This window comes from Phlebotomus papatasi, chromosome 3 (assembly GCF_024763615.1).
Source record: "Phlebotomus papatasi isolate M1 chromosome 3, Ppap_2.1, whole genome shotgun sequence".
In the NCBI taxonomy this organism is placed as follows: Eukaryota; Metazoa; Arthropoda; class Insecta; order Diptera; family Psychodidae; genus Phlebotomus; species Phlebotomus papatasi.
The window spans coordinates 70,629,989-70,648,692 of record NC_077224.1 but is presented as its reverse complement, the minus strand read 5'-3'; the positions used below and the strand labels follow the sequence as shown (position 1 = coordinate 70,648,692).

The 18,704-nt window shown below is 34.9% G+C and overlaps 1 protein-coding gene and 1 long non-coding RNA gene across 3 annotated transcripts in view; both read right to left on the bottom strand.

Moving 5' to 3' along the window:
• Window positions 1–18,704, bottom strand: part of LOC129808172 (SKI/DACH domain-containing protein 1) — a 69,121-nt gene that overhangs the window by 39,587 nt on the left and 10,830 nt on the right. Inside the window, exons 1-2 of one of the 2 annotated variants that reach the window (XM_055857937.1) lie at window positions 11,051–11,435; window positions 10,740–10,879 (exon numbers count right to left, since the gene is read on the bottom strand). The exons of the other annotated variant lie outside the window; for it this stretch is intronic. Coding sequence (XP_055713912.1) covers window positions 10,740–10,757 — 18 coding nt within the window. The 5' untranslated portion in view covers window positions 10,758–10,879; window positions 11,051–11,435. Of the gene's footprint in view, window positions 1–10,739; window positions 10,880–11,050; window positions 11,436–18,704 lie in introns of those variants that run through there. 2 annotated transcript variants of the gene reach the window in all.
• Window positions 6,427–10,732, bottom strand: LOC129808190 (uncharacterized). Its single transcript, XR_008752352.1, has 3 exons — window positions 10,521–10,732; window positions 6,913–7,069; window positions 6,427–6,848 (listed from the first exon to the last, which is right to left on the bottom strand). It is a non-coding gene; the product is annotated as an uncharacterized LOC129808190 (long non-coding RNA).

The window sequence follows — 18,704 nt, the reverse complement described above, 5'->3', positions numbered from 1 at the left end:
TATCTACTTTATTTTTTAGGTCTTAAAATAATTAATAATTGCAATTTTTTTCTTTGTGTTTTATATTTTTTTCTTTCATACAGAAATTTTCACATCCCTTTTTCCTTCTTACGTTTGGTCTATCACAATCTTCTACTATAATCTCGTACAATTATTGATCGCAATGCCGACTATGAGACTAAAGTCAACTGGCTAATTCTATTTATGGATTTATTTGAACTCCCTATCAAGGAATTCTAATTAAAAATTATACCTTAATTAATTATTAGTACAAGAATTCTAGTTCAGTTTATTTATTTTTAGGTTTAATTTTTTGTAAATTTCTTTTGTAAAATTTTTGTAAAGGTTCTTCTTTTTGTTGTTGAAATATAATGATTACCCCTAGAAAACATCAAAAGCCTAAAGCGCATTGTTTTATAGCATTTGATGTTCATTGGGTAGTAAAAAATCAACACCAAATTGATTCAAATATTTTTGTACCGTATTATTTTAGTTTAAATATAAATTAGTGGAATAACATATTTAAAATTCCTGTTGGTTTTGTGTCAAATTGGGTTGTCTTTTTGAGAAATCAATAAATCAGGGAGCATAGTACTAAACCCACAGGGTGTTTTAAAAATTGTTAAATGAATTTGTTAATGGGAAATTATTTTGCAATTTTTCAAATTAATAATAATTTTTTTCTAAATAGAGAGAATAATCTACTAGTGTACTTGTTTTATTGAATGGACGAAAAGAAAATATTTGGTGATATTGGTTTGCATTGTTCACCCTGTGAAAATATTAGAAAGTATAGAGAAAATTCATTGGTATCCCGACATTCATCAACTATGGCTTTCTCCAGAATTTTTTGTTGTTGTTTAAGTATCTACGGAAAAATAGTCAAGTGACACATTGAGAACAGTCGATATGCAATAATAATAAAAAAAAACGTTCCAAATGACACCCCAACAGTTGCGTTTGCGGTGTGACGAGAATTATGACACAAAGGTCTTTGGATAGTACCCCTTGAACTAAACATTCAACAAGCTGCCGATAAATCTCACAGTGGTGCTCCCGAAAAAAAAACTACGTTTAGTGTAGATATGCATGTAGAAAATAAAAATAAAAGTGAATTGTAAATCAACGTCAAGGTCACTGATTTTGCTATACGATCGAATACATCATGTGTAGATATAAAATGTGGAAATATAAAATTCATAGCCCCAATATCAAAGTCAAAATATTCAACGATGCACCCCATCGATGATGCACTGTGCCTTCGGGTCAGGATACGCATCCGTCTCTTTCATCAGTGATTCCTTCTCCTTCGTGTTGCACACCCCCCCAAAAACCACCCACTACGGTTGAATGCTACCGCACAATTTCATTAACACTGTCGACACTGACGGTGCTACTGAGGGAAGGAAGGGGGCATGATAACTTTGGGATGAGGGATCAACAGCAAAAGAAAAAAAAGTGGTATATCTATGAAAAAGAAACGTGGGAAAAAAACGGGGTAGAGAAAGCGCAAAAGTTTGCGCGATCTACCCTACATTGAGAAAGCTGAGGATGATTTTTTTTTGCGCATCCGATAGATAGGAAATTCGTGGAAAAAGCTCAAAATCGTTAATAAAACGAGAGGAGAGATTCGTGTGGGGCGCCACCCCCGCTTTAGAGCTTTTTTTTCCACCCTGTCACGGGGGGCAACTTGAAAATACTCTCTCGTCATTGGCAGAATTTTCTATATCATCCCCCCAAAAGTGAAAAAGTTGACGGTAGTCTATCTCACTTTGTCCAATTGGGTATCCCTATGTATCCCCATTATCTCTTTTCCCCTGGAAATATATCTGTTCTACTTGCACTCATGATACCATTAGCATTATGGTATATCTGTAGCCTAGGACCGTATGTATAGAATCTACAGTACGTGAGAGTTGATTGCAAACCACATTTACCCAACCACCCCAACTAACTGATGGTGTCCTCTCCCTCTCATCCGCACACAGAATATTCCATCAACTCAGCCACCCTTCCTGGCTACAGAGCCATGAACAAACCCCGTACCCAGGACCCATACTCCGCGTCATCACCCTCCTCGCCTCGTCATCATCCCTTACTCATCATCACCACCCACCGTACCCGATTTTCATTCTATTGTAGCGCGAGTGTATGGGTTTTTCACATTCCCTCTTTCATTCCATTCTATACTTCGCCCTGGGAACACTGACTCTCGCACAATTCTCTCTCCGCCACTCTTTGCCATCGTCAAGTTAATGTTTTAAATTTTAATCAAGGCGGGGGTGGTCCGTTCCCCATTCCACTCTCAATGCGTCATTCATGACGTGGTGTTCCTCTGTACAATTTCGATTGTATTAGTGGAAAATATAATGTGGAAAATACAATAAACCATGAGAGAGGAAAAAGGCATATACCTAATAGAATAAAATCCATACTGCACTACATTTTTTTTTTATCAGGATGCATCATATCCCTATATTTCAATAAAAGGAGCATCCATTTCATTAACAATGTATTTTTGTCCATAAACAATCAATAAAAGGACCAATGAATGTTAAATCTCCTAATAGGGCTATTCACCAAAAACTATATTAACTGAAAAGAATATCTATAACAAATAACAAATTTGACCATTTAACGGTTCACAGCGCCATGTTATTCATTTTTTAATTAAGGATTAAATTGCAATTTTGTAAATGAGCACCACAATTTCAGTTTGGTTATTGTTATTTGGGACATTTAAAAGTTATACTATTTAAATTTAGTCTACAACTGGATTTTAAACCGACCACAAATATATGAACCAGTAAAATCTGATTGTCATGGCAGACAAAAATACATATAAGGATCGAATATTTTAGTAAACCTTCGTACCATTATTGCTGTTTTGGTATAGTCTAATATATAATTTAATAAAGATTGTCGATATTTCTTTGATGGAACACACAATGGATCAAGTGGTTGAGCGCTTGCATTGCAATTGAAGCGGTCCGGGTTCGAATTGTTTTTAGGTCACTACAAATTTTTCTGTAGTAGGACTGACTACCGTATTAGGATTAGTTGCTTTATGAATCGTCGGTTGGATCAACAACTGTACTAACTGCATTTGCCTTGAATTTGCAAACGTTACAAACGCCAGGCAACAATATTTCGTTTGTTACGAGTGCAGATACAAAGCAAATACAGTTAGCACAGTTGCTGATCCAACCGACGAAATGCCGTACTAGCAATATCATTATAATAAATATTCATTTGAAATATTTATTTGAAATAGTTTAAAGTTACGTTTAAGAACACGTTAAGTCTTATGGTCTCTACACACTGGAGAAATTTATGTCCATATTGAAGAAAATTCCCTACGGTTGTCTAGGGTAGGAAAAATTCTTCAATATGGACATAAATTTCTCTAGTTTGTAGGGTCATTAGAGAGTTCGCGCTCTATGATACTAGTGTCCTGAGTTCAAATCCTTTTTTTTATATCCAATCGCATTAAGTGAGCTTCACGGTATTTATGCCACCAAGCATGGGACTGAGAGAAACCCTAGTCTTATAAATTTCGTTTCCAAAACATCTAGTTTCTCAAAGGTTCACTAAAGATCCCTTCAAAAGAATCATTCATGGGCATTCTTTTGAGTCTAAAAACACTTGGAGTAAGAGACCTTCTCTAAAATTATCACTACAGTGGACAAAGTAAAGAATTCCATGCAGTGATAACGTGAAAGCTTCCTCGATTCAATGCTTTCAGAGAGATTAACACTTAAGTGTATACTTCAGGAGAGAATGCCATTAGTAGTGAAATGAATAGAAAACCCTGTCGAAATGGTGGAAATATTGATGAGTTGCGTTACGGACGATAAACTGATGGGAATGCAATTAAGATCATAATGTGTGATGTTTCCGTCAAAATTAGGGCAGAATCACATTGACAATAAAATGCTCGCCGTAGTCTCACCGTATTTCGTTAATTTACGCATTTTCATTGCAATTCTTACTCAAATTCTCGATTACCGTATTACCTTATCTCATACTCGGTGGCACTAGGTGAAAATAATATAAGAAAAGTGAAGAAATAAAACCAAAAAGGCGATAAACAGTGAGCAAAAAAAAAACAGTACGATTAATTTCTCTTACAGTTTTTTTTTGCTCACCGTTTATCGAATTTTTGTTTTATTTCTTCAATTTTCTTATATAATTTTCACCTAGTCCCACAGAGTATGAGATAAGGTAATACGGTAATGGAAAATTTGCGTAAAAATTGCAATGAAAATACGTAAATTAACGAAATACGGTGAGGCTACGGCGAGCATTTTATTGTCAATGTGATTCTGCCTTTAGTTTGAATTGTGAGAACGGATAGACATTTTTCGCTTTTTTCAATTTTCATTCGCTACTACATTTCTGGAATACTATGTCCCCTTTATTAAGTCTACAAAACGTTTTGAGCAATTTTGATTACACTTTTTGAAAAAGAATTTTGACATTTACAAAAGAAACTTACATTAGAATAAACCAAATGTGTTCAAAACGTTCTGAACCTAATTAAGGGGACAACATGTTCCCGATACGTACAGTAGCGAATAAAAACTAAAAGAACCGAAAAAGGTTTTGTGAAATTAAAGAAGAATAACAGTAGATTAGAGCACGTTTGCTTTAACAAAAACCTCCGACACTTGAACAATAATGTCAACGAAATTTTTAAAATGCAATTGACGCCAAGATTATTTAACGTTGCCCGGACGAAGAGTAACTGGATAACCAGAAATCTGTATTACAATATCATATTGAGTATTAAATGAATCTGCTAAATCTATCTTAGACAGTCTTTGGTGTAACGATTTAATCAAATATGAAATGTCCCCTTCATTTCACAATTGATTCACAAAGAGGCAGGGATCTCACCGCCAAAAACCGACTGCATCATGAGATCGAATAAGCGATACAGCAGTTTTATAACACAGTAGGTCAAATGTTAGGATAGCAATAAGTTGAGATGTCAAATATCGTAACTGACTGTCATTCTAATCATTTTGATTATTTTCATGAAAATTTCGAATCTTTCGTTGAAATTTTCAAAGAAAAATTTCCATGTATGGAAAAATTTCGAACTTTGCATCGAAATAGCCAATGTAAATAGGACAGTGCACAATTTTTGGTACCTATGTGTAAATAGCATAAATTCTGGAATAACTATATATCGATTTAATACTGTCATTATGGGCGTTGAGAAGTGAGAAGACTATATTTTCACTCAATTGAAAGCACAGCGTAATTCATCCAATTTAAAAGTACCATTGGAGAGTTTAGGAAGAAAAGCTTTTAGCAAAATTGGTTATTTCACCTAATCTCAGGCTCGAAGCTAGTAGAAATCAGCTGGTATCTACTATCGTGCCACCCCCTTTTTTGATGCTATAGAAATTCTTAGAAAGTATAGATGTTGTGTGAGAGAATTGGAAGGTCATCGCATTTAATACGTTCGCATACTTTCTCTCTCCCAAGCCACCCATCCAACTACACCAAGGTACAAATGCTTTCTGATGTCGTTGCTTCATTCTCCTCCTGACACCCGCGCGCAATAAAATACTCTTTGCATCTCATCGAGCGCCGCCGCCGCCAAATCGCATACACTCACGCGTTCCTTATTCTCGTGGACATACCCAGAGCAACAGCGGCTAACCATTATTTCATCAGAGAAAACCCAAAAGCATTCTCGCACTACTGGCGCACACACACTTTTCCCCCCAATGAATTTTCCCAAGCCATTCAGTGTATTGACGACAACGCGCCGGATCGGATCTACAGTTTCTACCCAACATTTCCTTATAACCCAATGCAACTCTATTTTCAGACATATACTCGTCGTCTTCAAGGGACGAAGTTTTCTCGCATTTTTTGCTTCACTGTCCCAAAAGCATACCATCTTTCCTCGCGACGTCGCTTCTCAATTGTCTAGGGGGGTGTATGAAATACTTCTACCCTACCTACAACTCTACCCTCCGGTCTGGCTTTTCCTCATGCTAGCCCGGCAAAGAAGGGAGAGACCCTGGTTAAAAAAAAATGTCACATTGCTTTTTCCATTTACTCTTCCTTTCCATTCTCTCTCTTATTTCTCCCTACCATTCGGGCTTCCTTCGTCACCCCATGCCTTTAGGAGTCTCCCTCCGGAACATGGGAGAGGGACAATATAGATGGGAATAAAAAAACAAGAAGGAGGAATCTCTCCAGTCGTTATGGGTCTGTTCTCATGGTAAACCCCAAAACGACGACGTTGATCTGGCGACGACGACGTCGACATATCTAACAATTTGGACGTCGATTGTTGTGAAAGTTTCTATTTCGAAATGTCTACATACACGCCATATAGCACCACGTATAATGTCTTATGTATGCACATGTACATAAAACAATATTCATCAATGTGCGCCCTCAAGGATGACGTAGCACGAAATATACTGTTTTGTACGAAAGACGACTGGTCTCTTTTACGAATATTATTTCATGTATGCCTTATACATTGCGAGTCTGTACACATATCGCCTAGGTACATAAGAATTTGTGTGAAGGGGAAATGAATTACATGGTCGTTACTATGCAGTATGTCAGTATTAAACTGTTCGTTTCAGTTCAATTCCAAGTTTCAGTCGGCGTGAGTCACTCGGCAAGTTCCTTCTTTGTCTCCCTCCTCAATATTATCCAGTCCAATGCAGCCGCCCCAGACTCAATCTCTCAGACGCAAATAGCATTGCCACCAAGAAGGACACATTATTTCTGTTCCCTCGAGAAAGATGAACAAAAAAAGCAATTCATGAAACATTGCTTCAGATGAAGAATGCTAATCTCAACTGATATTTCTATAAATGATCATGCAAAAATCATCTTGGAACTCTCAATATGATCATCATGAGCAAAACTCACCGAAATCCATAAAATCTTCCCGAGAAATTGTACTATTTTTAAAGAATTTCAACTCAGTAAAAAAAACCATCTAAGATGCGCAAAAGACTTTGGCACTGACTTTCGGCGCGACATCGGATCATTGCGACGATCATGGGTATTCTACCAAATCTCGCTACTGTTAGAATAATAAATATGGCAAAAATTGCCGATGAAAACACATGTTTTACTATTAACCAAAATTAAATCTGACTGGAATGCATCGAGAAGGGGAAGATGGCCCAAAATTAAAACAAATATCATTCTATATTTGAGTGCAACGCAAGGCAATGTCTTCTCAGGAATAACGCAGAAAAACCTTCCTTGTATAAATAAATTTTTGGTTCTGCAACCGAAAGTGACGAGTATTTTGGGTTAAGTGATGCGCCCACGGCGCCCACGCATCTTACTGATCAAATGCATTATCGATCGTTTGTATGGTTTGTTTTTTTTTTGTACAATAAAAATCAGGTGCATCAAGAGGTTATATTGTATTGGGCTTCATGAAGCAGGCTTTATGAATCAGGTACCCAGATAGAGCCTTAGGGGATTTGTTTCGGGGATGAAAAGTGCTCCTGTTTTCCTGAGGACCGTCTCGTCGAGGCGCAGACGATATGACGGTTCCGCCACGAATGAGCGCACGAGAAATGTTTTGGCCACGAGATGGACATTGGCTGGAAATAAGGAAATCACGTGCCGCTTTCAAGTTTTAAAGCATATCGGCAGTCCGCTCGTGCTTCCTTGTCTACCCTCTCTCTCTGCCCAAGACCAACTGTACAGTGTCTGTCTTTGATGTGCTTTTTAGCGTGCCCATAAACTCTCTTTTTGCAAAATATATAATCATTCTCATGTGTTCGTATATTCATCTCTCCAAGCGACAACCACCAGAAATTCTCCTCCAAAATTTTGTACCGAGAGGGAATGCGTATATTTTCTGGTGTGCAACCCTCCCCCCCCCCCCGAATAAGGCTTATACATTCTCTCACATATGCTATGGGGGTCTACAATAGTACATTTTCTCTGTCCTGTGACTGCCTTCTCTCCTTTTATATACTTTTATCACCTAACAGCATCGTCATCATATGTTGTGCCATTCTGGAAAAATATTGCAAATATACCCACTACTATACCCTTCACGATACCGTATTCATCTCTTCTGGCATATACGCCAAAATATCCCACCATATATAGACCTCAAATATAATGTAATGCTAGGTATTTTGCTCCATCAAGGCATACACCACTCAACTTACATAAGTTTCAAGTTTCGATAACGAAATACAGTGTATTTAGTAAGAAAGAGATGTGGTTAGACCCCCATATGTATGCCCGGGTGGTACATAAAATGAAAGAGAGAATACGGATGACTGAAGGAAAATTCAAGTGACACCTTATTTATACGGAAATTTCGACATGCCTTTCAGTTCTCGATAATGTCCAGAGTGAGAAAGATCTCTTCCGGATCTATACTGAAAATCCCCGTATTATTTCTCTTAAAGCTTTCTGTTAAAAATATCAAATTTATGTCGAATATCCCCAAAAGATCCTTTTTGGTTAACAAATGATGGAGTTTGGAAATGTACAGAAAAAAAAAGATTAGCCTCAAACTTTCATATATGAAATAATTAAAAATCCAACATGCCTGGGCCGGGTCCAAATCATTCAGAGGACAATGATGCTTTAATAGAAAATTTACCATTCCAGCAATCTAATTGTATGAAATTCTAATGGATACAATATATAAATGATGCCATCTATGTACAATCCAAGTATTGGATACGCCCACAAATGTACTCTGTCACCATAGTAACGTTATGTGGATACATTGGGTGAGAATGCCACACAGCATGTATATATGGGGAGCTTATGGGGAGAATACTCCACTCATGGCATCGGGCTCAATGGAGCTTTTGTGGTAGTGCAACAGAGACAGCGATATTGGAATGGTGGAAAAGCTCTTCAAATAATTTTCTCAACATCTACCCTCTGTACAGATATATAGCATTATGAAGTTATAGGATCCGAAGCTCCGGATGGATGTGCGAAAGAGAAGGAATGAAAGAGAGCTTCGAAAGCACAACCCCCCACTCTAAGCAACAACAGACTGTAACAAATAGAAATTGGCGCCTATGTTCCATTCCGTTCGCGCATGCATCGACCGCCAGTATGCCATCTCTATCCATTCTTGCTCTTTCCCGGGGTACATAGCCTCAGTACATAGGGCTTCTATGTGGCATATAGCCAAAAATACATAATGTACAGCTGCATATTGAATTCCTCGTACCCTATGTGCACATAGCATTATAGAATGGCGTAGGGTTGCCATATAGATGCTTCATATTGGAAATCTGATCAGTGGCAATACATATGGAATCCACGGGTACAAAAATGACGATCTACCTATGTATGCACACCACATACACCAATACATATACAACCCTCTAGTATTCAGTCGCGAGTCTCATTGGAAAAATAAAACTTGCTGGACTTTCCATGACCGCTATGTGCACATAAGACTATTTCATTTTTGTACATAGCCTCTTCAGTATGTTGGCTCGTTTCTTCAGTACGTTCATTCGTTTGTGAAATAAAATGTACAAAAGACACGGAGTTTTGTACCATACAATCGCTTGTTGGCTTCGAAAATATTCCATTCGACCGACGAATCTTTCTCACACAACACCACACAACTCTCTGAGCTCTCACAGTCGCTACCATGGAGGGGATTTTTAGTCGAGAGATCAATTTTTTATTTATAATTTTTTTTTCTTCAGTTCTCTCCTCAGACAAGTTAGAAGAAATATTTAAAAAAAAAACAACACGAGAGAAAAAAAAACATTAATATATTTTTCTAGAGAATAGATCCGTAAGCAATGTGAGAACAACAAGAGAAGGTCCCTATGCTAACACATTAAATAATTCAAAAAGGGCCTAATTAAAAATTACTCCACCAAATCAATAAATGTGAGTCTGTCGCATGTCGAGACTCGACTAACATGATAATTGCCGCGATGAGTATTTTTATAATGTTCGATTAGCAAGAGAAGTAATCAAGAAAACTATTTAACCACCACATCCGCAAGTATTCGCAGACTGCTCCGAGATTCATCATCTATATTAGACATGACTTTGACAGTTGAGCCTTTTGTCACCCAAATCAATACATAACATATTGAGTGAAATGATTAAGTGGCAATTTGCTATGTTGGAGCATGCAATAAGAAAGCTTTCAGTCACTCAACTTTGATGGGGTACTCCTAATTTTTTTTTGTAAACATCTACCAATGTTGGTTTATGCTTAAAAATCCCCGTAAGTCGCGGTATTAATCCGAAAGGACAATTCCATATCCTTATAAAAAATAAAAAGAAAAAATCTCAAATAACCGATAACCGAATTTTTTCCATGAAATTGCAATGATTCCGAATTGGCAAGTTTAGGAGCATTGTTGTTTTTTTTCTCTTATTTTTATTGTTGTGACAATTCTTAGTGTGTACGGTAGCAAATGATTTGAGAGACGTGATAATGTTGATAAATTCTCTCGCAAGAAATAAGAGACAAACAGACAAGTAAAATCCACGCCGCTGCTCACTCTTTGTAAACAAGTGCGGTGTAATTAATTTTACACACTATACACACTCCGTCGACCACTCTATAGCAGTTCTTGCTATCCGCGAACTGTCAAAAAGAGCGCGATGTCAAAAGTTTTGCGTCTTCCTAACCAGTCGGTCGGTCCTTCGGGGCACGCAGAGCACGTGAAATTTTAAAATATACCCTCCCCCTAGCCAAGGCACCACAAATCAAAACTCACCTGTATGTCTGTCCACATTAATTTTGGACGCTGTCTATTGCATTTAATAAGAGTATAGTCTCTGCTTGTGCAGTCATTTTCGTTTTGTTTTGCTTTACGTCTTCTTCACTTGTTTTTATTTATTTTAATTCACTCTCTTTCTAATCTCTCGAGCAAAAAAAAAAGAATAACAACAGAACTAAAAAACTTCAACTATTTGTAATTGTTGTTCCTTCAATACTTCGTTGCAATGTTTTCAAACCATCGAGTGTTCTGATGCGTCTTCAGGGTGTTTAAAATAAAAAACTATTCTTTTGATCAAAATAAATCACCTGCAATTTCTTGTCAGTTAATAACACTCACTAAAAAACTGGCACACATTTGAGTAGTATCATTTGAAACCATTATTCTGACCAAATTCTCAAGCTTTGGGATTGGGATGGTTTTCTTTTTGTTGAGGGTTGAAAATCAAAATTGATTTTTTTCTCCCAATTATATTGGATGTCACAATTTTTTTCTATGTTTATATCAATTATTGAAGAATCTAGTGTTGATATACTACAATGTCTTCCTTCAATATTTCCGTAAAACTTCAATTTTGATGAAATCGGTGAACATGCACAGCTTTAGTACGAGTCACGTAGAAGTATCATCGTTCTCTCAACTCAACCTATGGCATGTAATGCACAGGTCTTACTGATTCTCCATTGCTTTCCGACCCGACGTATAGCCGCTGTTGTCTACCATACCGAGTTGAGTTTGTGTTCATCGAGCATTTCAACTACAAGCAGCGCACTCTACATTTAGCCTCGACGAATGCTTCGCTACATAGATACAGTCAGCACCATATATACACAGTCCATATAGATATTTTTGCCTGACTCTATCATTTATATTGCTCTCTCGCTATACCAATGTATAGTATATGTGCACTCTCTAGATAGAGGCTAAACAGACACACCGCTCGATCTGCGCCTTTTTGCTCCGATATACCAAGAGTGAGAGAAGTTTCACTGTACTTTACTTATTGAAACGATTCAATAATTCAAAATTCAAATTTGAGGTTATCCGTTTCGCGATGAATCCTATTGGAAACCTCTTACAACATTTTTTTCTCTATCTCTAAACCCCCTATGAAAATCCCCTCTTAATTTGATTTTCAACCTGAATATTTTTTAGAAAAAAAAAACTTTTTCACATCTACAAATAAATTCTGAACCAGTACATATGTACCCGAAGAGATATACATAAATTTTCCATTGCTTGACTTAAAATATTTTTTTGCTATACCAAAATTTTAAAATCTTAATGTAAGAAAAAGAACCTAGAATCCTATGGTACGTTGACTTATTCCTAACGTTCCAACCATCCAAAATTTTCAAAATAGTGTCATGGATCAATTTTCCTGGTGCTCAAACACTACCTTCGAGTGGTTTATTCTCTTTGTAAAGCAAAAGTCGACGAAAATCTCATTCGCATGGCATTCGGGTAAATTCGTTCGTTATCCACGAACCTCAGTTCAGTGTTTTTAGAAGGCTCTTTCGCTCATTTGCGCTCTACTCTGCTGAGTTTGTGGTATTCAACCCATACAGTCCCCTACATATAGCATTACGCACAGTATTTCAACTGAAAAATACCAAGTGGCTGAGGTAGCACTGAGTCAAATACTGTGGGTAGTGTCTGTCTATGAATGTATGAACTATATAGCTGGTTATATATACCTATAGCAAAAAACGATTGCCGGAGAGATGAATATAACAGCACAACCGACAGAAAACTCTGTGAAACCCTCTTCTGTTCCACATACATTTGGTTGGGAACATTGAGGAATATACACCAGCAAAACGACAGCGTTCCGTACTTTTGTGACCATGGAATTTTAGCTTTTTTTCTCTCTTTCTACTTTTTGCCCTCTCCCTCTCACATTCTCGCTCCTCTTCATTTTTGTAGCTTTATCAATTTAGTTCTGCGCTTCACTTGAAGCACTAGATAACACTCTACTGTTTGTCATCCTCAGACGAACAATTTAACGTGACAAATTCTGATTTGACAAATCTTACCAGATTGATCACCAAATCGATCTGCGATATCTTAATTAGGTAGCTTTCAATGTGAATTAGATCAAAACATGCTTCATGGGTATTTTAGGTTAGAAAATCGCGCTAAGCTTTTATTTCTCAAAAGTTATACTGCATTGGGTCGTTTTGTTATCCAACAGGATATACGTAGGGGCATCTTAAGACAGGGCAAACCAAAAATGTTTTTTCTTTAAAAAAAAATTGCAAATAAAAATGTAATTTCATAAAATACTAATTACTTTCACATTAAAAAAATATTGGTTTGACTTTCAAAATTTTTAAACAAATTTTCCTGCCATTGCATCACTAAAGCTTTTGCCTACGGATTTTCCATTAATAATAATAATAATAATATTTTTTTTTGATATACCGGGCTTTTATTGTCATTCTGTACATTGCATTATTCAGTATACAATTTATATAAGAAATATGTCCCTTCAGACGCTTAAATCATTTGCACTGATTGCGGTACTCGAACTCACAACTGTGATATTCGAGTCGGGCGTGGATCACTCCTCTCAAGAGCCAAACGCTCTTACCAATTGCACCACGGACATGGACCCCCGTAATTTTTCCCATTAAAAATTTTCGTATTTTACACTATAAATCTCTACAGTCCCATTTTGTATTTAAAATTGTATTGTAATTGGAAATTGGAAATACTGGGATAGTGGTGCAATAGGCAAGATCGTTGGGTTCGAATCCCGCCCATACAAATGAATATCAGAAAAAGATATTTCAATGTGAGAAAACGTAATACAATGCACCGCCCCTGCCCAAAAATTCTGGGAACATGGAAGAAGCATCCACATTGCGGAAAAAGCGGTCCTAGGCTGTCGACAATAAACTTAGCAGACTCGTGTAACACGGGATACAACAACAATATAACATAAATATCATGATTATTGTAACAAATATTTCGATACGATTAATAATAGTGAGAAAAGAGATTTATAGTCATTTTTCAAAAGTAATATATATGTATATTACAGAAAAAAAGTCTAATAAGACAGAAAAAGCGAACGGGACATGATGTGGACCGAACAATAATAATTTAGTGCAGTGCAGTTGTTTTTTTACCTCTTTCTGCTCCGGAAGATTAGTTTTAATAAGATAATTACTGAACACGTTTCGGAAAATTATTAACTGGATGAAGTATTAAATAATGGAAACATCCATTTATAGGGTAAATTAAGCTAATTCAAAACCTGCTCCAAATGGAAATTTTTCACTACTCGAAATGGAAACGACATTGTTTTCATGATAAACACAGTACTAAATTATATTTATATATTTTCTATACCTCAGTTTCATTATTTAGTTAATTTTGCTCCAAATAAAGCGAAAATCAATTCATATTCACACATTCTAATTTGTTAATTTCTCAGAAAAAATTAAAAACGTACCTTTCACCATCGAATTTTTCATCGATCGACCTTGTTTTCCAAAGAAAAACACAATGAGATGACTGTTGTTTGTTCGTTTCGTTTAGCATTTATTTCATATTTCTGGCTAATTTTAGTTAAATTAAGTGGTATTTTTTATTGTTAAAGGTACGTGAAGTTTTCAAATGAAATAATTACCTATTTCATGAACAAAAAGGGTTTTTCTGAAGTATTTGCAAATGCTTCAATAGGAAACACAGGAAATATGATTTTTTTGGAGAGATTTTTTTTTTATATGGGAAAGGAGATAAGACAAGAAATAAGAACACATCCTGCACTCAGGAGCAACTCAACAAGGTTTTGGAAGCCTTTCGTCGCGGTTACACTGTTTGTCTCCAATTAGAAACTTTCCCTTGTCTCCATTTGGATTAATTTGTTTCCAATAGAAGCATTTCGCACTCACGTATTTTTCTTGTGTTTAAGAAGTTTTCAAATTATATCTAAAGAATTTTCACTAAACAGTAATATTCTAGAAGAGTCAAGGAGCAAATTTATGTAATTCTCTTCAGAAAAAATTGATGTTAATGTGTTAAATCTTCTGTCAAAGTTAAAGCGTCTGGAAATTGTTTTAAATTAGGATATTTACCCTACTGAAATACTTTTATCTTGTAAGAGCGCATTTTGAAATTTTCAGTTTGCCATATTTTTTCATTTATGTAGGATCAATTGCCTTAGTTTTTTAAAAATATTAGTTAAAAATAAAGTTTTCTCTTATTATATTGTTTCTGTTTGCACAATGTTCAAATTTTTACTGTGTAATTATATAGTATACTTATCATTTAAAGTATTTTCTATATTTAAGCAAAAAATTTGATTTAATGGCTGCGTTTGCACATTTTCTTGTCATTCTTAATATTATCATAATATTTCAGTTTAAACTTTTTTCGTTATACTGCCAGAACTCACATTATTTTCAACAAATTATTGTGAATAAACGAAATATGAAAGAAAATTCAAACCAAAAGAAAATGAAAGAATATTAAATTCTCTAACTTTTAGGCATAGTTATTTGACATATAAAATGCTCTATTAAGGTGGGAAAATTACTAGAAGATGGAAAAAAACACAGAAAAATGCACCATTTTAGGTGCCCTTTTTCAAAAAAATTTTAAAAAAATATACTTCATTTTCATCGTAGATGCTTGATATGTTCACAAGAGTTATAGAGGATGAAATTACGCGTCAGTTTAGCTTTATGTAACTACCACCGGATAATTAGAACCGGAGATATGAATTTTTGAATTTTATAAAACATCAAAAAACTAAATATGCTTTTTCAAAAAAATCTAGAGGTGACCCGGACAAACGGATTGCAGATTTGAGGTCCTTAAATGACCCTCTAACAAGTTTTGGCACTCTCGTCAAAGACACCCACAACGTGTCGCACAGTGTAATGAATTAGTTTCCAGGTTAGTCAAAGATTGCAAAAAATTGTAGAACTGTGCTTAATTGAGGTATAAACAAGTGACATTTTTCTAAAATAGGATAGCCGTACGAGAAAAACAATTTATGAAAAATTACTATTCCACGTACTTAGCATACGAAAAATTAATAAACTTAGAACAACTTTAGCTTTTCAATAATACTAAACTGCCTTATAACTAAAGTTGTTCTTTGTATCAAAATAGCTCCATCATATTTTTTAGATCAGGAAAATCGGGAAAATCTCATCACTGAGAGAAATTCGAAAAATTCAAAATAAATTCCGGAAATGTTAATTTTACCCTGCAGTATTGATCCGAAAACGGTGTAAATATTATCCTTTTTAGGTGTATTATGGGTTAAAGTAACCCTTTTTCATGTTAATTTTACCCTTAAAAAGTGTAAAATTAACATTAAAAAATGTTGATATATTTTTACACCCAAAAAGTGTTAATGTTATGAGTAAAAAAAGTTAATCGCAGCCTCTTTTTTTCTCAGTGATGAATAAAATCAACATTTAGATTTCATTCTTTCTCAAACGTTTACCATTCATCTATTTTTTGGAATTCAAATTGAATTGTATCAAATTTTGATGTTCAAATGAAGAATAAGAAGATTGCGAAAGACATGAATAAATATGCAAAATGTTTGAGAAAGAAAGTAATGTCAATTTTGATTTAATGAAATAATCTTGATCTAAAACGTGTGCCTGCGCTACAAAACTAAATTTTTACTTACATCCATTTTTAAATTTTGAATTTGACGCATATTCAACTTTCAAATTTTGTGAAAGAGTTTAAGAAATTACATAATAATATCCAGACCAGAGTGAGTAATTTTTGCAATTACAGGGAACTAACTTATTTTTTTCTTCTTTATCTCTGCTCTACTTTATAATTTTAAGGCTGTTTACAAAGAACACAAATAACTAAGATGCGATTTGTTTTTGTTCGAGAAGTCTACTTAAAAACAAAATACAACCTTTTTGTACAGTATTTTCATTAAGGCAAATACATTAAAGTATCCATAAAGCAAAATAATGATACCCATTGAGACCTATTTGTCATTTTAAAGATTTTGTAAACTCTAGAAAACTAATATCTGCTAAACCCTAAAGGAAACTACCTGAGTAAGAGAAAAATATTAAAACGTCGTTACAAAAAAAATTGTCTGATGACATAACCTATGTCTGAGAAGAATCCTAAAACATTTTCGTCACCACTCTTCACCCTGTAAATGTGCTGAGTTCAAATCCAACAGTTCGCAATAATTGTGTTCTGCAAACGCTCACACAACAAGGCACAATTGTAGGACGAAAGAGAAATCAACAGAAATTATTTAGTTTTTGAACTTATATTCAAATGTTATTAGTCATTAAATTGCATATAGATTTTATTATTATTTTTTGATAATATTCTGAAAAAAACTGCAGATGATTTTGGTTTAAAATTATTGGAATAAAAGGTGCAAAATTTTTGTTTCCCTGACGCCCATACCTTGGAACATGGTAAAATGAATACATGCGCAGACTTTCAGTCATACAATCGAAAATGTTTAATACTACAGGGTATTTTGTTGCTTGAAAAAGACTTGGCAAAGAGCACTTTGGGTTTCTATACAAACATAAAAATTCAACATATACAACATCACATGGGCTATGCAATAAACGTTATACAAGAACTAGTACGAAGAGGCAAACACAGAGGGTGTTTTGGAGTGCAAAAAAGAGTCTTGGACTAACAAAGGATGTTCTTGTAACTTTTAAAATTATTATTTATCTGAATATTTTTTACCGAAATATTTGGTAGACAAAATTTTTCTTTCGAATTTCGATTTCGAAAACAAATGTTAAAATGACGTGGTAAATGGTAAAAATAAGTTTCTGTGAAAATAGATTGTTGTATTTTATTCATCGAAAACCCAAACCACACGAACAGCTAAAGTTCGGAGAAACGAGATACTCTTTCGTACTCCTATCGACTTATACGATTGCTGAGAATATTACATTGGGGAAGAAACAGTGCCACCTCTCTCGATAACCTTTTCCATTGTACAATTCAGCGAACACCTCGTGTTCAGATATGAAGACCCTCACTTGGGTAGCTGACTGTTCTCAGGCCACATAGAAACACCGATGACGCGAATAAAGTTCCATATACATATACCAGAGACAACCCATACATCTATTCCAAGCACGGGTATTATAAATGTATTGAAAATCCAATGTTACCAACGAGCTAAGAGTACAAAAATTACGAACTCTTCGGCAAAAATATTATTCACTTTGATCATGCTTTCCAAATACACTGCATGAATTCTGCATATTGCTCCTCTAAAAGGAATGAAATTACACAGAAAAACGCGGGAAATTTGAATGCAATTAAAGCTCCAAACATTAAACTTTTTGGCGAAATTATATTTTTATGTAATGAAAATCAATAATTCTTTTTTTCTCCATTTTTAAAACATGACCGAATTAAGCAAAATATAGTGAAATAATTTAATATTTGTATTAAATTAACCCTTCAGTTTTTCTTATTCTGTTTTGCAATTAATTCTTCATACATCTCCTCTAATCCTATTTTACTTTTATTTGACACATCAATGAATTTTCGATGACAATACGACATTTATAGAGATTACGTAATGATTATGATTTTATGGTATGTTGTAAATTTAACCGTTAATTGTTAAGTATTATGTAAAGTAGGAGCTTTTTAGTGAACAAACAAAATTTGTTTACCCTTCAAAAATAAAAAAAAAGTTCCTAAATGCATATTTTTGGAAACATTCAAAATTAGTGAATTTCTATTTCAACTTTATTTACGATAACAATTTTCGAATCTAAAAGTGTCAAATGTCAAGTCGATGTCGTAAAGTATAGCAACTTATTCTATAGTTCCATCCTGAAGCTGTCAAACTTTGACGCTAATTTTTATAAATCAGGAAAAATTCATGAAATCAAAATTTCCATCATTTTTTCTCAAACGTTTTGCATGTGTCTGTCTCATTTGTTCGCACACCAAATTCGATTGAGCTAA